At 45.3% G+C, this 16,022-nt stretch overlaps 2 protein-coding genes across 12 annotated transcripts in view; one reads left to right on the top strand and one right to left on the bottom strand.

Annotated features, from left to right (window-relative positions):
- Window positions 1-1,246, bottom strand: part of LOC120372174 (SPHK1 interactor, AKAP domain containing) — a 109,093-nt gene extending 107,847 nt beyond the window's left edge. For all 4 annotated transcript variants that reach the window (XM_039489026.1, XM_039489027.1, XM_039489029.1 and 1 more), the window contains exon 1: window positions 1,122-1,246. In XM_039489026.1, coding sequence (XP_039344960.1) covers window positions 1,122-1,153 — 32 coding nt within the window. In that variant the 5' untranslated portion in view covers window positions 1,154-1,246. The remainder of the gene's footprint in view (window positions 1-1,121) is intronic.
- Window positions 1-16,022, top strand: part of LOC120372175 — a 398,338-nt gene that overhangs the window by 33,095 nt on the left and 349,221 nt on the right. The window contains exon 1 of one of the 8 annotated variants that reach the window (XM_039489041.1): window positions 1,367-1,499. The exons of the other annotated variants lie outside the window; for them this stretch is intronic. The gene's annotated coding sequence lies outside the window, so the exon portion shown is untranslated. Of the gene's footprint in view, window positions 1-1,366; window positions 1,500-16,022 lie in introns of those variants that run through there. 8 annotated transcript variants of the gene reach the window in all.

Genomic DNA, 16,022 nt, shown 5'->3' with positions numbered 1-16,022 from the left:
GTACTAGAAAAATAAATACAGAAAGCTGCACACCTGAGAATATTACTAGTTTAAAAAACAAATCCCCCCCATGTAACTCTTGCTGTTTTATATAGTTACACTTAGTGAATTCATCTGTTGTTAATATTCAGTACTATATGCTACACCTTTTTACTGTTTTTACCTCAAACTGTTTTCTTAAATAACCAGCATGAAAGCCCTGCTAGAATCTGCTGCTATTTCATTTTTATAGCACTTAGCAATAGCATAAACTATAGAAATGATCTTGTGCCAAAGTGAAATCAACACTATGCTCCAAGGAGCTGAAAATCATGCTCTAAGGGAGAGAAAAATTGCTGGAAAGCGTATACTAAAAGCAAACAACTGCTACTTAAACAATCTTACATCTCGCTGAATATTTAGGGTGAAATGTAATTTTCTAATGTCCCACTATACGTTCCTCGGAACTCCCACTTTCTGTAACACCCGGTGAGATTTTTCTCTGCTAGAAAGCCATCCTAATACCTTATCCTTGCCTTACAGTTAATAACGTTCACTGTCTGTATCGCTATTTTTACAGAGGTAGTGCTGCACTGGCAAAGAGGTGAGAGATTTTAATCAGAAGCAGAGCTCCTTCACGGCTTTGCTATTAATAATGATTAAGGTTACTGGGACCCTTCACAGCAAAAGTTTTTTGAAAGGCGCTGAGCACCTGCCAGTCACCGGCGGGAGGGTGGCTACAGGTTCCTATGAGCAATTACACGCAGAGCCCCCTTCGCGCTGGAGGTAAGGAAGCGCCACAAGCCAAGGGGGCTGAGCGTTGGGCAGTACATAACGGGGCACCTACCAGCCCCCTGAGCACCTCGTTCACTGCCTCGCTAGCCTGCCCCCCGTGCCCTTGCCCCGGCAGCCCGTTTACAGCGCCGCTCCCCGAGCGCTTCGCTGCGCAGTGTCCTCACCGCAGGCTGCTCCGCCGCGGGCAGGAGGGGAGCCTGCCCCGGGGCTCTCTGCGCCCCAAGCCGCCTGCCCGGGCTCCCCCTCCGCCCCCGGCTCGCTCCTCGCCCGCGGTCTCCGCTGCCCCGGGAGCCGGCTCGCTCCCAGGGACGCCTTGGGCTCGGGGGCGGGGGCAGCCCGGCTCCTACCTGGGAACGGTTAGCAGCGAGTGGCCGGCCATGGCGGGGAGCGGCGAGGACAGGAGACGAGCCCCGGGCTCTGGCGGTGTCAGGGGACGAGCGAGGGCGCAGGGCGCTCCGCTGCCGCCGGCGCACTGCTCCAGCCCGGCTACGCGCCGCGCGCCGCCCTCTGCCTCGCTCCTCCCCCCGCTACTTCCCTCCCTCCCTCCCGCCGCAGCCCCGGGAGAAGGGCGCAGGCCGGAGCCGCGGCCGCCCGCTGAGTTCGGGCCCCCGAATTCCACCCCGACTGCCCCCTGAATTCCGAGCCCTGCTGCCACGGAAACCGGAATCCGGCACCTGCACCCCGCTGATCCTTGGCCCTGCTGCTGCCCCAACTTTCACGGCAAGGTCAGAGAGTCCGTGGAGTTGCTCTCACTGCACCAAAAGATGCCGGACCTCCATGCATCCTGGCACGTTAGTGCCACAAAATCCCAGCTCTGGCACATGTATCTTGCCCCCAGCCCCAAGCTGTACAATCTAAGTGAAAACACTAGTAGCTGTTCCTCCTCCTGTAGATAAATCTGCCCCCTGATGCATCTCAGGACAGTAGCACTGGGGAAAAAACACCTCTGAAGCTTGCCAATTTTTAACTCCAGTTCCCCCCAAATTCTACTAAATAAACAGTAGCTCCTGATGTACCAAAATATCCAAACTCTGTTGTAAGCTGGCACTGCAAAAATGGGTATTTGGTACCAGGATCCTCTGCAATCCAGCTAATTTTTCTGAGCACAAACTCAAATATGATAAATAGACTTAAAATATAGTATCATTTCTATAGCAGTAGTGTAAACTAAGTGCTATAAAAATGAAATGGCAGCGGATTCTCGCATGGCTTTTGTACTGGTTATTTAAGAAAAAACAGTTTGAGGTAAAACAGTAAAAAGGTGTAGCATATAGCACTGAATATTAATAACATATGAATTCACTAAGTGGGTGGCGGGAGGAGAGGGCGGCGCGGGCCGCGGGGGCCGGGCCGGGCCAGTGCGGCCCGTGCTGTGCTGCTGTCCGGGGCGCTGCTCCTGCGGCGTCCGGGCGGCGCGCGGCGGCCGAGCCGAGCTCACCGACAGGAACAACGAGCACCGCGGGGAGCACCTCGCGACCAAACCCTATCAGGGGTTGGCCCCAGTTCAATGCCTCTGGGACTTCCAGCAGCCAGCCATGCACCAGCCAGTATGTGTCAGCCTGACCCCGATGAGCGCAAGAGGGCGCTCCATCGAACCGTGTGCCCTGTTGTTTCCCACTGGGAGCCTCATCTCCTCCTCAAGATCAAGATCCATGGAGCAAGAAAATGCAGAAGAACCTGGCTTTGCCTGCGGGCAGCCCCTCGTGCAGGCCGTGCCCTTGTGCCAGGCCCTGTCTTGATAACTTCCATGGCCATTTCCTGGACATACCCCAATGACATAATGATACAGCACAGACCCAGCTTGAAACATTTCTCTTTAAATATCGGCTGGCCTATGATCCTAGTAAGGATGGGATGGGCGATGGACAGCTGGCAGGAGGCTGCGGGGCTGATGCGGATCTTCGAATCAGAACCACACTGCAGTCTGGCAGTTTGGCCGTTCAGGGGCCAGTGGGTGATGATGTGAGGGACAGGGTGGAGGTGGAGTGGAAGAAAGACATTGATGATGTTGCAGGACCGACTGCCCACTGGCTTCTGGGGCTTCTGCTGGCACAGGGGACCTGACCTCATCTCAATCACACACATCATCTGAGCTGAAGCTATTTCATGGCAGGCATCCACCAGAGGAAGAAGAGAGACTGGACAACAAAGAAGCCCAGTGTCAGCCAAAGTCAACCTCCTTAAGTCACAAGGAGATGATGGACCCTGATTGGGAAGTGCTGGTGGGCCCTGCTGCTGCTGCTTCTGCTGCTCTGCTGCTCTGTCTGCTGGTGTGCATCGTGTGCTGTGGTGTGGGGGGGCTCAGAGGGAGAGGGAGGAAGAGAGTTTTAAGCGGTTTTACTAGCTGGCTCTGCCCTGACCCCGGCCCCAAATGTGATCTTTTCTATGGGGGATTGTACAAAACTTTGGTTTCTAAAAAGCTGTTTTTGGAGAAATAAAAAAAAAAAGTGTAACTATGTGAAGCAGCAAGAGTTACATTTAAAATAAAGATAAATGAAGGGAATAAAGAGGACCTGTAGAATTATAGATCAATCGGCCACATTTGGACTCTACACAGTAGAATTCAGGAATCGGTGGCCCAAAGTTTAATCTGTCAAGACTCATATGCTCTTGCACTGGGACATGCTGAAGCCTGGATTCTTCTGGTCATGCAGGAGTAGTAGCATCTGTTGTCTATTTTGATTGTACTATTTGAGAAGAGAGGGGGCCAAAAGGTGGTAGGATCCAGAAGGATCAGTGTTTTTATGGTGTTTCCAACAGGGATGCATTGATGTCCTTTTTGAGTACAGTCTTTCAACCAGTTGTAGTCTAGATATTACTATTGGGTGGGTGCACATTTCCCTAGTTTGCTTATGAGAATGTCATGTGGGGCTTCATCAAAAGCCTTACTAAAATCGAGATATATCACCTCTACTCTTTCACCTCTATCCACTAGGCTAGTAACCCTGTAAAGAAAGAAATTAAGTTGGTTCGTCATGATTTGTTCTTAACAAATCTGTGCTTGCTATTCCTTAAAACTGTTATCCTCTCTTGGAGCTTACCAATTGTTTAATAATTTGTTCCATTATCTTTCCAGCTATTGAAGTTAGGCTGACTGATCTATAATTCTCCAGGTCCTCTTTATTCCCTTCATTTATCTTTATTTTAAAGATAGGTACTATGTTTGCCCATCTCCAGTCTGCTGGGCTCTCACCCATCCTCCATGAGTTCTCAAAGACAATTACTACTGGTTCTTGGATTGCTTCAGGTAGTTCCTTGAGTATGCTAGGGTGAATTCCTTTAGGCACTGCTGACTTGAGTACATCTAACTCATCTAAATAGTCTTTAACCTGTTCTTTCTCTATTTTGGCTTGCAGCCCTCTCCCATGTTCATATTCATTGTGTTTTGAGTATCAGGTCAAATGGATCTTTTTAGTGAAGGCTGAAGCAAAATAGACATTTAACATCTTAACCTTCTTGATGGCATCTGTTTTTAGCTTTCCTTCCTTGCTAAGCAGAGGACCTACACTTTCCTTCGTCTTTCTCTTGCTCCTAATATATTTATAGACCCTCTTTTTATTGTCCTTTATGTTCCTAGCTGTGTGGAACTCATTTTGTGTCTTAGCCTTTCTGATTTTTGTCCCTACATGTCTGTGCTATTCCTTTGGACTCATTCTTAGTAATTTGTCTATGTTTCCACTTTTAGTAGGATTCCTTTTGGATTTTCAGTTGACTGAAGAGCTCCTGATGGAGCCCTATTGGCCACTTACTATTCTTTTTATCTTTGCGACTCATCAGGATAGTTTGCTATTGTGCCTTTAGTATTGTCTCTTTGAGAAACTGCCAGCTCTCCTGAACTCCTGTTTTCCTTACATTTTCTTCCCATGGAACCTTATTTACCAGTTCTCTGAGTTTTTTAAAGTCTGCTTTTTTAAAAAAGTCCATTCTCATTAATCACTACTTCCTTTCCTTGGCCAAATAAAATGTATAATTTCATGATCACTTTCACTTAAATTGGCTTCAACCTTCAGATTCACAACCAATTCCTGCCTGTTAGTTAGAATCAAATCTAAAATAGTTGTCCCCATGGTTACCTGATTTCTGAAACAAAAAAGTTGTCCCCGATGTATTCCAAGAACTTATTGGAAATTGGGTTTTGCCATATTATTTTTCCAACAGATGTCTAGGTAGTTAGTCCCCTGTTAATACCATCTCTTGTGTTTTTGATATTTCTGTTATTGTTTCTGTGCTTCATGCACCAATTCCTCCTGATCAGGTAAAAGCTGCACAATGTGATCATTCACATCTACTAAACCACTTCCACTGCAAAAGTTTAGTGTTATGATATGATATGAAATTTAGCTGTATTTAAAAAATTTAAGACACAGATCTGGATTACTGTGGATTCCCTGAAACAGTGTATTGGTTACAGATTTTTCTGATGTAAAAGGATCACTACATCAGGTCCACATTTTAGGTACACTAGGTGCTGCAGTACTTGTTCTGTGTTCATGCCATGGAATTTGGAGGTGAAGGCTAAACACTGTGTGGTTCCAACAGGATCCACGTAGCATTGCCAACTCACAATTTTATTGTGAATCACACAATATTTTAGTATCTTCTTGAAGTCCCAACTCCTGGAATTATGAGATTGAAGTAAGTTTTTTTTTTTTTTTTAAAAGAATGTTTCTAGCCCTCATAAATACAGAGATTTTTGAAAATGTGAACTCTAAAGTCTCAAAATTCAAAATGTTTAAAAAGAACCCAACTTTTTTTTAATCTCATATTTTTTAAGACAATATTATGGTGGTGATTTTGTTTGTTTGTTTGTTTTTTTGAATGCTTGGCTTTGACAATACTGAATGTGTTGAATCCAGGGTTTTGTTGCACTCATGCATGAGGGTCCAGGATTTTTTGGTGCAGTAGGAATGGCTAGACTTGGTCTGTACTTTGGCATTAAGAAGATAGGGACTTGATCTTTCCAGAAGGATCCAGGTGCAGGAACCATGTGTTTGCAGTGCTCATGTTCTGGGGTGCATTGGGTCTTTGATGCAGTGGGATCAGCTGGCGTTCTCTAGTTAGGTGCTGGAATTTGCAGGATTGGAATTAAATTTGGCAGGATCCAGTAGTTTTTGACAAGATCCAGATTTTGTTCCCATTGCCTTCAGCACTTCATGTCCTCCTGCATTATCCCCAAGACCACCTCATGGTTGTCTTCTTCTGAGCCCCTTCAGCACTCTCTCACTTCATTCCCCCAAGTCACTTCAAACAAGTCCCTCCCCTATATGTCCCTCCTGATTCACCACACACACTCCCTGCTTCCAGTGCTGACACCCAGACCCAGCGTCTCTCCTTGCCTAAATATTTCTTCAACTCCTCTCCAACATTCACTCTCACCCCACAAATCTCCCCCATAACTCCTGCCTCCGACTCTCGTATCTCGCATCAACTGCATCCCTCCCTGTAAGTCCTCTTTAAGTCTCCTATTTTTTGACTTTGCATCACCGATCCTGCTCTGTATTTTAAGTTTCCCCTAATCCTGTCTTCCCTGCCTCTGAGCTTCTCCTATCACCAGCTGTACTCCTTAACCTTTCCTACACTCTTCTGCACTCGGTATCTCTCCTGTTCCTCCATCTCTCTAACTTTCTCACTCTTTCCCTTCCTTCTCTCTCTACTCTGGCTTTCCTTCTGTCCCCAAGATCCCTTCTGTAATCCCAAAGTTTGAGTCCTCCATGCTTTGACTCTTCCACAAACTGATATTATCTCCATCTGTGTCTTATTTTCCAAAAATCCTCTGCTTACAAACAGTGATCATCTGTAAAACTCCTCCTTAATACTCTCCCGAACTTCCAGTGGCATAAACGTCCTGGTATACTCTCTCAGACACATACTTATGTCTACGCTATGAAATTAGGTCGAATTTATAGAAGTCAATTTTTAGGAAGTGATTTTATACAGACGATTATGTGTGTCCCCACTAGGTGCATTAAGTCGGGGGAGTGCATCCACAGTACCGTGGCTAGCGTTGACTTTCGGAGTGTTGCACTGTGGGTAGTTATCCCACAGTTCCCGCAGTCTCTACTGCCCATTGGAATTCTGGGTTGAGCTCCCAATGCCTGATAGGGCAAAAACATTGTTGCAGGTGGTTTTGGGTACATGTCATCAGTCACCCCTCCCTCCGTGAAAGCAACAGCAGACAATCATTTCGCGCCTTTTTACCATGCAGACGCCATACCATGGCAAGCGTGCAGCCTGCTCAGCTCACCAACACTGCCGCTGTTGTGTCCTGGGTGCTGCTGTCGGCAGACGGTGCAGTAGGACAGCTAATCTTGGTCATATACCGCTTCCTCTGCAACTCTGCTCTTGTCTCAATAGCGAATTTCTCCATCTTGTCTGTCATGGGCTCCCAGGTACAGTGTGTTCTTCCTCGGGAAATGTGCGCAGTGCTGTCTGCTCTCCTGGTGCCATGAATCCACCCCGCAGGTTCTCTCATTGTTCTGTATAAATATTTATTCTCGTGCCATCCGTCGTCATCCACCACTTCCGCAGCAACTCTGCTCTCCTGCAGATGCCATACCATGGCAAGCATGGAGCCTGCTCAGCTCACCACTGCTGTCGTGATCATTGTAAACACCTCATGCATTATCCTGCAATATGTGCGGAACCTGCAAAAGCAGGCAAGGAGGCGACGATAGTGCAATCACGATAGTGATGAGGACATAGACACAGACTTCCCTCAAAGAAGGACTCTGGCAATTTGGACATCACAGTGGTAACTGGGCAGGTTCCTGCCATGTAATGCCGATTCTGGGCCTGGGAAACAAGCACAGACTGGTGGGACTGCATAATGTTGCAGGTCTGATTCCCAGTGGCTGTGAAACTTTCACATGCTTAAGGGCACTTTCATGGAGCTTTGTGACTTGCTTTCCCCTGCCTGGATTGCAAGAATACCAAGATCAGAGCAGCCCTCACAGTTGAGAAGCAAGGGGCGATAGCCCTGTGGAAGCTTGCAACACCAGACTGCTACCCGTCAGTTGGGAATCAATTTGGAGTGGGTAAATCTATTGTGGGGGCTGCTGTGATCCAAGTAGCCAAAGCAATCACTGAGCTGCTGCTATCAAGGGTAGTGACTCTGGGAAATGTGCAGGTCATAGTGGATGGCTTTGTTGCAATGGGGTTCCCTAACTGTAGTGGGACGATACATGGAACGCATATCCCTGTCTTGGGATCAGACCATCTTGGCAGCCAGTACGTAAACTGCAAGCGGTACTTCAATGGTGCTGCAAGCACTGGTGGAACACAAGGGACGTTTCACCAATTATCAATGTGGGATGGCCGGGAAAGGTGCATGACGCTCACATCTTCAGGAACTCTGGTCTGTTTGAACAGCTGCAGGAAGGAACTTACTTCCCAGACCAGAAAATAACCATTGGGGATGTTGAAATGCCTATAGTTATCCTTGGGGACCCAGCCTACCCCTTAATGCCTTGGCTCATGAAGCCGTACACAGGCACCATGGACAGAAGTAAGGAGCAGTTCAGCTGTAGGCTGAGCAAGTGTGGAATGGTGGTAGAATGTGTATTTGGACATTTAAAAGCTCACGGTGCAGTATAGACAGGCAGCAAAAGAAGAGAAGAAAGAGAAGAAAGTGGGTATCACACCAAAGCTCATGCTGCAAAACTACGCTACCCCTCTGATACTATACTGACTAGGTTAGACCTCAGTGAAATCAATATTCCCATTGTTATTGCTGCTTGCTGTGTGCTCCACAATATCTGTGAGAGTAAGGGGGAGACATTTATGGCAGGGTGGGAGGTTGAGACAAATCATCTGGCAGCCGATTATGCACAGCCAGACACCAGGGCGATTAGAAGAGCACAGCTGGGCGCCCTGTGCATCAGAGAAGCTTTGAAAATCAGTTTAATGACTGGCCAGGCTATGGTGTAACAGTTCTCTTTGTTTCTCCTTGCTGAAAACCCACCCCCTTGGTTGACTCTACTTCCCTGTAAGCCAACCGACCTCCCCCTTCTGTCACCGCTTTCAGAGGCAATAAAGTCATCATTGTTTCCAAATCCTGCATTCTCTATTAATTCCTCACACAAATAGGGGGAAAACTCGCAAGGTAGCCTGGGAGAAGTGGGTGAGGAGGGAAGCACCGGGTGGGGTGGTGGATGAGAGGAAGGAAGGACAAGGCCACACTACAGTTCAAAACTTATTGAATGCCAACCTTCTGTTGCTTGGGCAATCTTCTGGGGTGGAGTGGCTGGGTGCCTGTAGCCTCCCCCACGTTCTTGGACATCTGGGTGAGGAGGATATGGAGGAAGGCAGGCGGTTATATAGGGGCTGCAGCAGCGGTCTGTGCTCCTGCTGCCTTTCCTGTAGCTCCACCAGATGCCTGAGCATGTCAGTTTGCTCCCCCATTAGTCTCAGCATTGGATCCTGTCTCCTCTCAGTGTGCTTCTCCCTCCTCTCATCACATTCATTTAACACTTTCCTGGACTCTGCCATTGTTTGCCTCCTTTCATTCTGCTGAGCTCTTTCAGTGTGGAAGGACTGCATGAGCTCTGCGAACATGTCATTGCGAGTGCATTTTTTTCCGGCTTCTAATCTGCGCTAGATGATAGGGGGAGTGTAGAAACATTTGCAGCTGCAGGAGGAAAAAAGAGAGTAGTATTTAAAAAGATACATTTTAAGAACAAAGGAAAGACTATATTTCACACTGAATCATGTGATTCACATTACATAGCACATGTCCTTTTTGGTACAAGCTTGCGTTTTGCCTCTTACATTGAGTGCCTGCCGGTTTGGTGTGAGAAATCACACACGCTCTGATGGGCAACAGAATTTGGCTTGCAGACAGCTATGGTAAGGCAAAGGGTTTCAGCTTCTTCAACCTTCATAACATTTGAGAACGGTTTCAAACAGCAGCGCTCTCCTTTCCCATACCAAGCAAAGCCCGTTTGGTTGGCCATTTAAAAGGAGGGGCTGCGGTTTTATGGTGAATGTGCAGCACAATCCAGGCGTTCTCCCCCCCTCCCCAATTCTCTGGGATGATCACTTCACCCCCACCCCTCACCGCATGGCTAGTATCAGGGAAGATCCCTGTCAGCCAAATGCGAACAGCTCAACATGAACGGGCCTCCCACCACTGTGTGGCTAACAACGGGGATGATTTCTTTTCAGCCAAAGGCAAACAGCCCAGCAGGAACAGGCACCTCTGAATGTCCCCTTAAACAAATTTCCCATATTTCAGCCATGAGTGACCATGAATGATATCACGGTCCTGAGGCTAACACAGAGATAAAAAATGGATGTTGCTTGAATGCCACCAAAGCCTGGGCTCATTCGCTGCAATGTTTTGTTCTGCAATGATTCCAGACTACTTGCTACTGGCTTGGCATAGTAAAGTGTCCTACCATGGAGAACAGAATAGGGCTACCCTCTCCAGAAACCTTCTGCAAAGGCTTTTAGAGTACCTCCAGGAGAGCTTCATGGAGATGTCCCTGGAGGATTTCCGCTCCATCCCCAGACACGTTAACAGACTTTTTCAGTAGCTATACTGGCTGCAAATGTATCCCAAGTCTTCAGGGCAAATTAATCATTTAAACATGCTTGCTTTTAAACCCAGTATTGTATTTACAAAGGAACACTCACCAGAGGTGCCTTCTCTGGCTTCATGGTCCGGGAGCCTGCCTTGAGAGGGTTGGGAGGGTATTGATTCCTGGCTGTCAGGGAGAAAGGATTCTCCGCTTGTCTGCTGTGTACTATCCTCAACCACTTCATCCTCCTCATCTTCCTCATCCACAAAATCCTCATCCCTGTTGCATGAGACTCCCCCCTTGAAGGTGTCCACAGACAGTTGTGGGGTAGTGGTAGGGGCCCCCCTTAGAATTGCATGCAGCTAATCATAGAAACAGCATTTATGAGGCTCTGACCCAGAGTGACCGTTTGCATCCTTTGTTTTTTGGTAAGCTTGCCTCAGCTCCTGAACTTTCACACTTCACTGCTGTGTGTCCCTGTTGTAGCCTCTGTCCATCATGCCCTTGGAGATTTTGGCAACTATATTGGCATTTTGTCTTTTGGAACAGAGTTCTGCCTGCATGGATTCTTCTCCCCATACAGCAATCAGATCCAGTACCTCCTGTTTGGTCCATGCTGGGGCTCTTTTGCGATTCTGGGACTCCATGGTCACCTGTGCTGATCAGCTTGCCATGCTGGCCAAACAGGAAATGAAATTCAAAAGTTCCCGGGGCTTTTCTTGTCTACCTGGCCAGTGCATCTGAGTTGAGAGTGCTGTCAAGAGCAGTCACAATGGAGCACTCTGGGATAGCTCCCAAAGGCCAATACCATCAAATTGCGTCCACACTACCCCAAATCCAACCCAGCGAGGTCAATTTTAGTGGTAAACCTCTCGCTGGGGAGGAGTATAGAAATCGATTTTAAGAGCCCTTTAATAAACAAAACAGGCTTGGTCGTGTGGATGGGTGCAGGGTTAAATCGACCTAACGCTGCTAAATTCGACCTAAACTTGTAGTGTAGACCAGGGCTATCTCCATGAAGCTCTCCTGGAGGTACTCTAAAAAAAGCCTTTGGTTTTCTGAGGAGGTAGCCTATATTCTGTTCTCCATGGTAGGACACTTTACTATGCCAAGCCAGTAGCAAGTAGTCTGGAATCATTGCAGAACAAAACATTGCAGCGAATGAGCCCAGGCTTTGGTGGCATTCAAGCAACATCCATCTTGTATTCTTCCTTCTATTTGTCCCTCATTCACTTCCTTGACAATATGGGAGGAGTGAGAGCTCTGGAGCAGCAAAGCTCCTCTAAATCAGAGAGAGGGGGGAGCATTCTTCCTCTGCTCTCATCAGAGGAGGAGGAGCTGTGCCCAAGTTCCTCTCTATTTTATCCTCTGTTCCAGAAGATGTCATCTCAAATGCTGTTTTTCTGTCACACAGACTGCTGCTCATCCCTCTCTTACTCCAATAGATTGCTTTGAGATTACACTATTTGATTTTTACCACATCCTAAGAACCAATTTCAAATTCTCTCATTCCTAACCTATAATTTGATTTTCTTCTCCTTTTTCTTATTCCATTAGACATCAGTTTGTCATACTCTTATTATTTGGCTTTGTCACCCTGTGAAAACACTGCTTCAAGATTCTGACTGGCACAATCACTGGTTCCATCTCCCCATCATCCATCCCTGCCAGCATCTCTCTCTTTCTCTCTCTCTCTCTCATACTCATTCCCTCCATTAGAGCACCATTTACTTATTCTCTCTCTCTCTCTCTCTCAAGCTATTATTGACTTCCTCACAATCTACTCTTGACTCATTCTTTTATTGTGTAGGTAGCCAAATCAACTACTCTCTCTGAACTCTATATTCTAAAGCAGGTAGCAGTGCCTGGCTTGTCCGTTTGCCTTTTTCTCTCCAGTAGTTTGAGTGCTAGTAAGCAAGCTAAAATCTTTTTCTTTCCCTGGTCCCCACATGACAGCACAAAACTGATTACTGTCACTCATTGCCTTTTCATTCAGAGCTGTATGTCATCCACAGCATATTTTCCCCCATAGCTTCCAGATATGAATAGGCAACAGAAATATTGTTATGCCAGGATAGCTGGCTCCATCTGCATTTAACACATCAGTCTAGGACACAGTCATCATTAGGGGTAATGGAAATTCATGGGCATAGAAAGTATGCATATTCTGTGGATTTAGAATATCCAGTGGATTGCTTCCAGATTTTTCCGGTTTATACAATATCTAAGCTTTCATTTAAAAAAAAAAATTCTAGCCCTTCTGGTTGGAAAGATAGGCTTGATAGAGTAAGCTGCAGCAATGTTATCAGTTCGAGCTGGCAAAGAAAGACAGAAACAACAGCATCAAAAGAGGTGTAAATGACCCTTTCCGGGTAGCTGCCATATCAGAAAATGTGGTAATAATTCTTGAAAGGCAGAGGGAGTAGGGCTTACATCAAGAGCTTGACTTGATACCAAAGCCTTGCCCACTCTGGGCAAAGAACTATCTTTTTAAAAGCTGTGCTTCAGCATGACTCCAGTTCAGTTAGACATGTCTTGTCAGGCCTATCTAGATGGGGACTAGATGTTGGTCCCAATACTGGGCGGTGTTTTCAAAATGAGGTCCTTTTGCTTGTCTTCTGAGCAGCTCTGTTACAGACCCATTTTACTAAATGAGACTACTGCAGGGTGTAATGTTCAGCACATGGTAAGTGTTTGCAAGCTCGGGGCCTAAAAAAGGAAGAGCTTAGACAAGTTCTTAGCAAGACAAGAGCTTAGCATTGTATTTAATAGTACTGTATAAAGTCAAGGTTGTGCATAATGTTTCCAGAAGCAGACCTTTGTAAAATCTTTGGGTAAGGGACTATATACATAACATGCAGTGTCTAGCACAATGAAACATCAATCCTGGTCAGGGCTTTGGCCACTACCATGATTTAAATAATAATGAATCTGTGTACACTTTTGTAGATGCAATTATTTGCCTACATTTTGATTGCTATTACCATAAATGTGCATGCAAATTACTAACTTGATGCTTATCTAGCAAATTCCACACAACTGCAATAATTCAACTTCCAAATGAAATTGCAAAAAAATGCACCAGAGGGGCTATACAGATTTAAAATATAAAAGTCTGTTTAAAAATTGGACCTGAAGAAGAGCTCCATGTAGCTCGAAAGCTTGTCTCTTTCACTAACAGAAGTTGGTCCAATAAAATATATTACCTTACCCACTTAATTTTAATTCACTATTTTAATTAAATGGACAAAGTTCATCCAGGTCCATATGATAGCTAACTTGTTCAGTATTCATTAAATGTTTGATTACTGTTGCAGATATTGTAGTTTAGTGTTTGCATATGTAGTTGATTACCAGGCACAATTTATTACTTCAGATGTTTGTAGAATTTATTAATCAGGTTGTGTAATTTCCCTTTATTTAGTTGCATGCTACAGTTGTTGAACTCTGACATGCTATAGACAGAGATGCATATTTTACCAGTCTTTTAAGTGTATGTTACTAGTGAAGTTACACCAGGTCCTGCTCCAGCTTTTTTGCTGCCCCAAGCGACAAAAAAAGAAAAGAAAAGGAAAAACCCGATTGAGCTGCCACTGAAGAGGAAGAGAGGGACTGAAGGACCCACCGCCAAATTGCCACCAAAGACCTGGATGTGTTGCCCCAATAATGGACAGACTGCCACCCCTTTCTATGGGCCACCCCAGTCACCTGCTTCCTTCGCTGGTGCCTGGAGCTGGCCCTGAGTTACACTCTGCTGGTTAACTCTTGTCCTACACACTTAACCTTAGTTTTAGTTTTGATATGTTTAGTATACTCCAGATGTAGATAGACACACACACACACACACACACACACACACACACACACAGTATAATTGTACTTATCCCATTTCATACAGTTATTGGAGTCTGATTCAAAATTCAGTTGAAATCACTGGAAGCCTTTCCTTTGACATCATTTGGTTGTGGATTTTGCCCATAGTGAATACTTCGTATATTCATGAATAGGAATTAAACTGTGCCATCAAATTCATATTACTAAAGGAAGCAAGTGTTATGTAAGGCAATCCCCGTGGGAATAGACCAGTTAACCATCTAGTCTAGTATCTGGTCACTGATAGTGGCATCTTCAGGAGAAAGTGATCTGGAACAGGTGGGTAGAGTCAAAGGAGGCAGATCCATATGATTTATCACATACATTTGCAATGCATCATATGGTTCCACAATTTAATACATACAGATCACTACTCTGTCCATGGTGTGTTGTTGTACATGTAGTTCTCTCTTACGCTCATCTGTGCCTATATTGACAGATATTTCAACTTCTCCTAAAATAAGGTCTTCCAAGTCTCTGAGTGAATGTATAAAATTTTAATATTAAACATACAAAATTAGGCCCAATAAAAAAAATCCTCCCACACTAGTACACTACCCTCAGCCTATCCACATTCCCCAGAAGAGGCCTGGGGGAAAAGATGAACTTTGCAGCTAGACCTTACATTTGGACTCCAGCAGACCAACCAAGCCATTTCCAGGGTTGAGGACTCTTCACTGGAAATGCTCTGCCTCACCTGCCTTCATGACTAAACAGGGGTCTGTTACATTGAGTCCCTCAGCAGATCTCAACTGCTGTAGTATTCCATAGGGACAGAAACTTTTTAGATGGAAAGCTTTTTTGGGCAGAGACTCTCTCTTTTTATTCTGTGTTTGTACAGGACCTGGGACAACACAATTCTGATACATGTTTCTACAGTAATACAAATAACAATAGTATTTCTGAAGTAAACAGGAATTAAACCATTTATTAGGATCTTATAGGTCAAAAGCAACACATTAAATTGCACCTAGAATTGAACTGGAAGACCGTGTGGATCGGGGAGTGCTGGTGTAATATGCTGCCACGCAAAAGAGCTGCATTAGCTGCACATGCTACAGTAGCTGAAATGTCTAAGGGGTCATAAGGTGCCACCCCATGTAGAGCATATGGCAATATCCAGAGGGGAAGTGACAAAGATGAGAATTTGTGGTGAGTTCTGCATCTTAAAGAAAAGATTGCAATCTCCTGGCAAAGCATATGTGATTGAAAAGCATTTTTGGCTACCACTGTCCTCTGAGCCACCAAGCTTTCAACAAATATTTGCTTGCCCTATAAGCAGAGCTGGATTAAGCATTAGAAAAGGCAAAATTACTAGGCAAAATACATGTATGGGCCCCTACTTTCTTATGAATAATGACAACGAGCTGTACCGTACACTCATCATGGCCACGCTATGGATCCTTCTGAACCAGCTCCTCAGGGCACTGCTCATAGTCCTAAAACCTACAATTGCCAGCAGTAACAAGTTACCACAAAGATCTTTCTAAGTAAGCACATTTATGCTTAAGATGAAAGCATTACAGAGAAAACGTATTAAAAACAACAATTCTAAAATTCTAAAGCTTGGCTACTATTTTGATATGGGACTGCTAGTTGTGTCAAATGGTGATGTAGATTAATAAGAACTAAAGCTGTTGTTAGTAAACTCATTTAAAGTGGGATCTAAGGTCTGAATTGAACTGAGGTCTCCACAGGTGAAAGGCAAGTGTCCTAATCCACTGTCATCCATTCTTCCTTTTTACCATTCTCCTCTTAGAATTTTCACATTGAACCGTAGCAATTCTGCGCCAAAAAAAAAAAAGTTTTTGGAGCCTGTCTTTATATTGAGAATAGACAAAATATATCAGCAAATAA

The sequence above is a fragment of the Mauremys reevesii genome, linkage group 9, assembly GCF_016161935.1.
Source record: "Mauremys reevesii isolate NIE-2019 linkage group 9, ASM1616193v1, whole genome shotgun sequence".
Classification (NCBI taxonomy): domain Eukaryota; kingdom Metazoa; phylum Chordata; order Testudines; family Geoemydidae; genus Mauremys; species Mauremys reevesii.
Note: the sequence above shows the minus strand (reverse complement) of the source record. Positions and strands in the feature narration are given on the sequence as shown.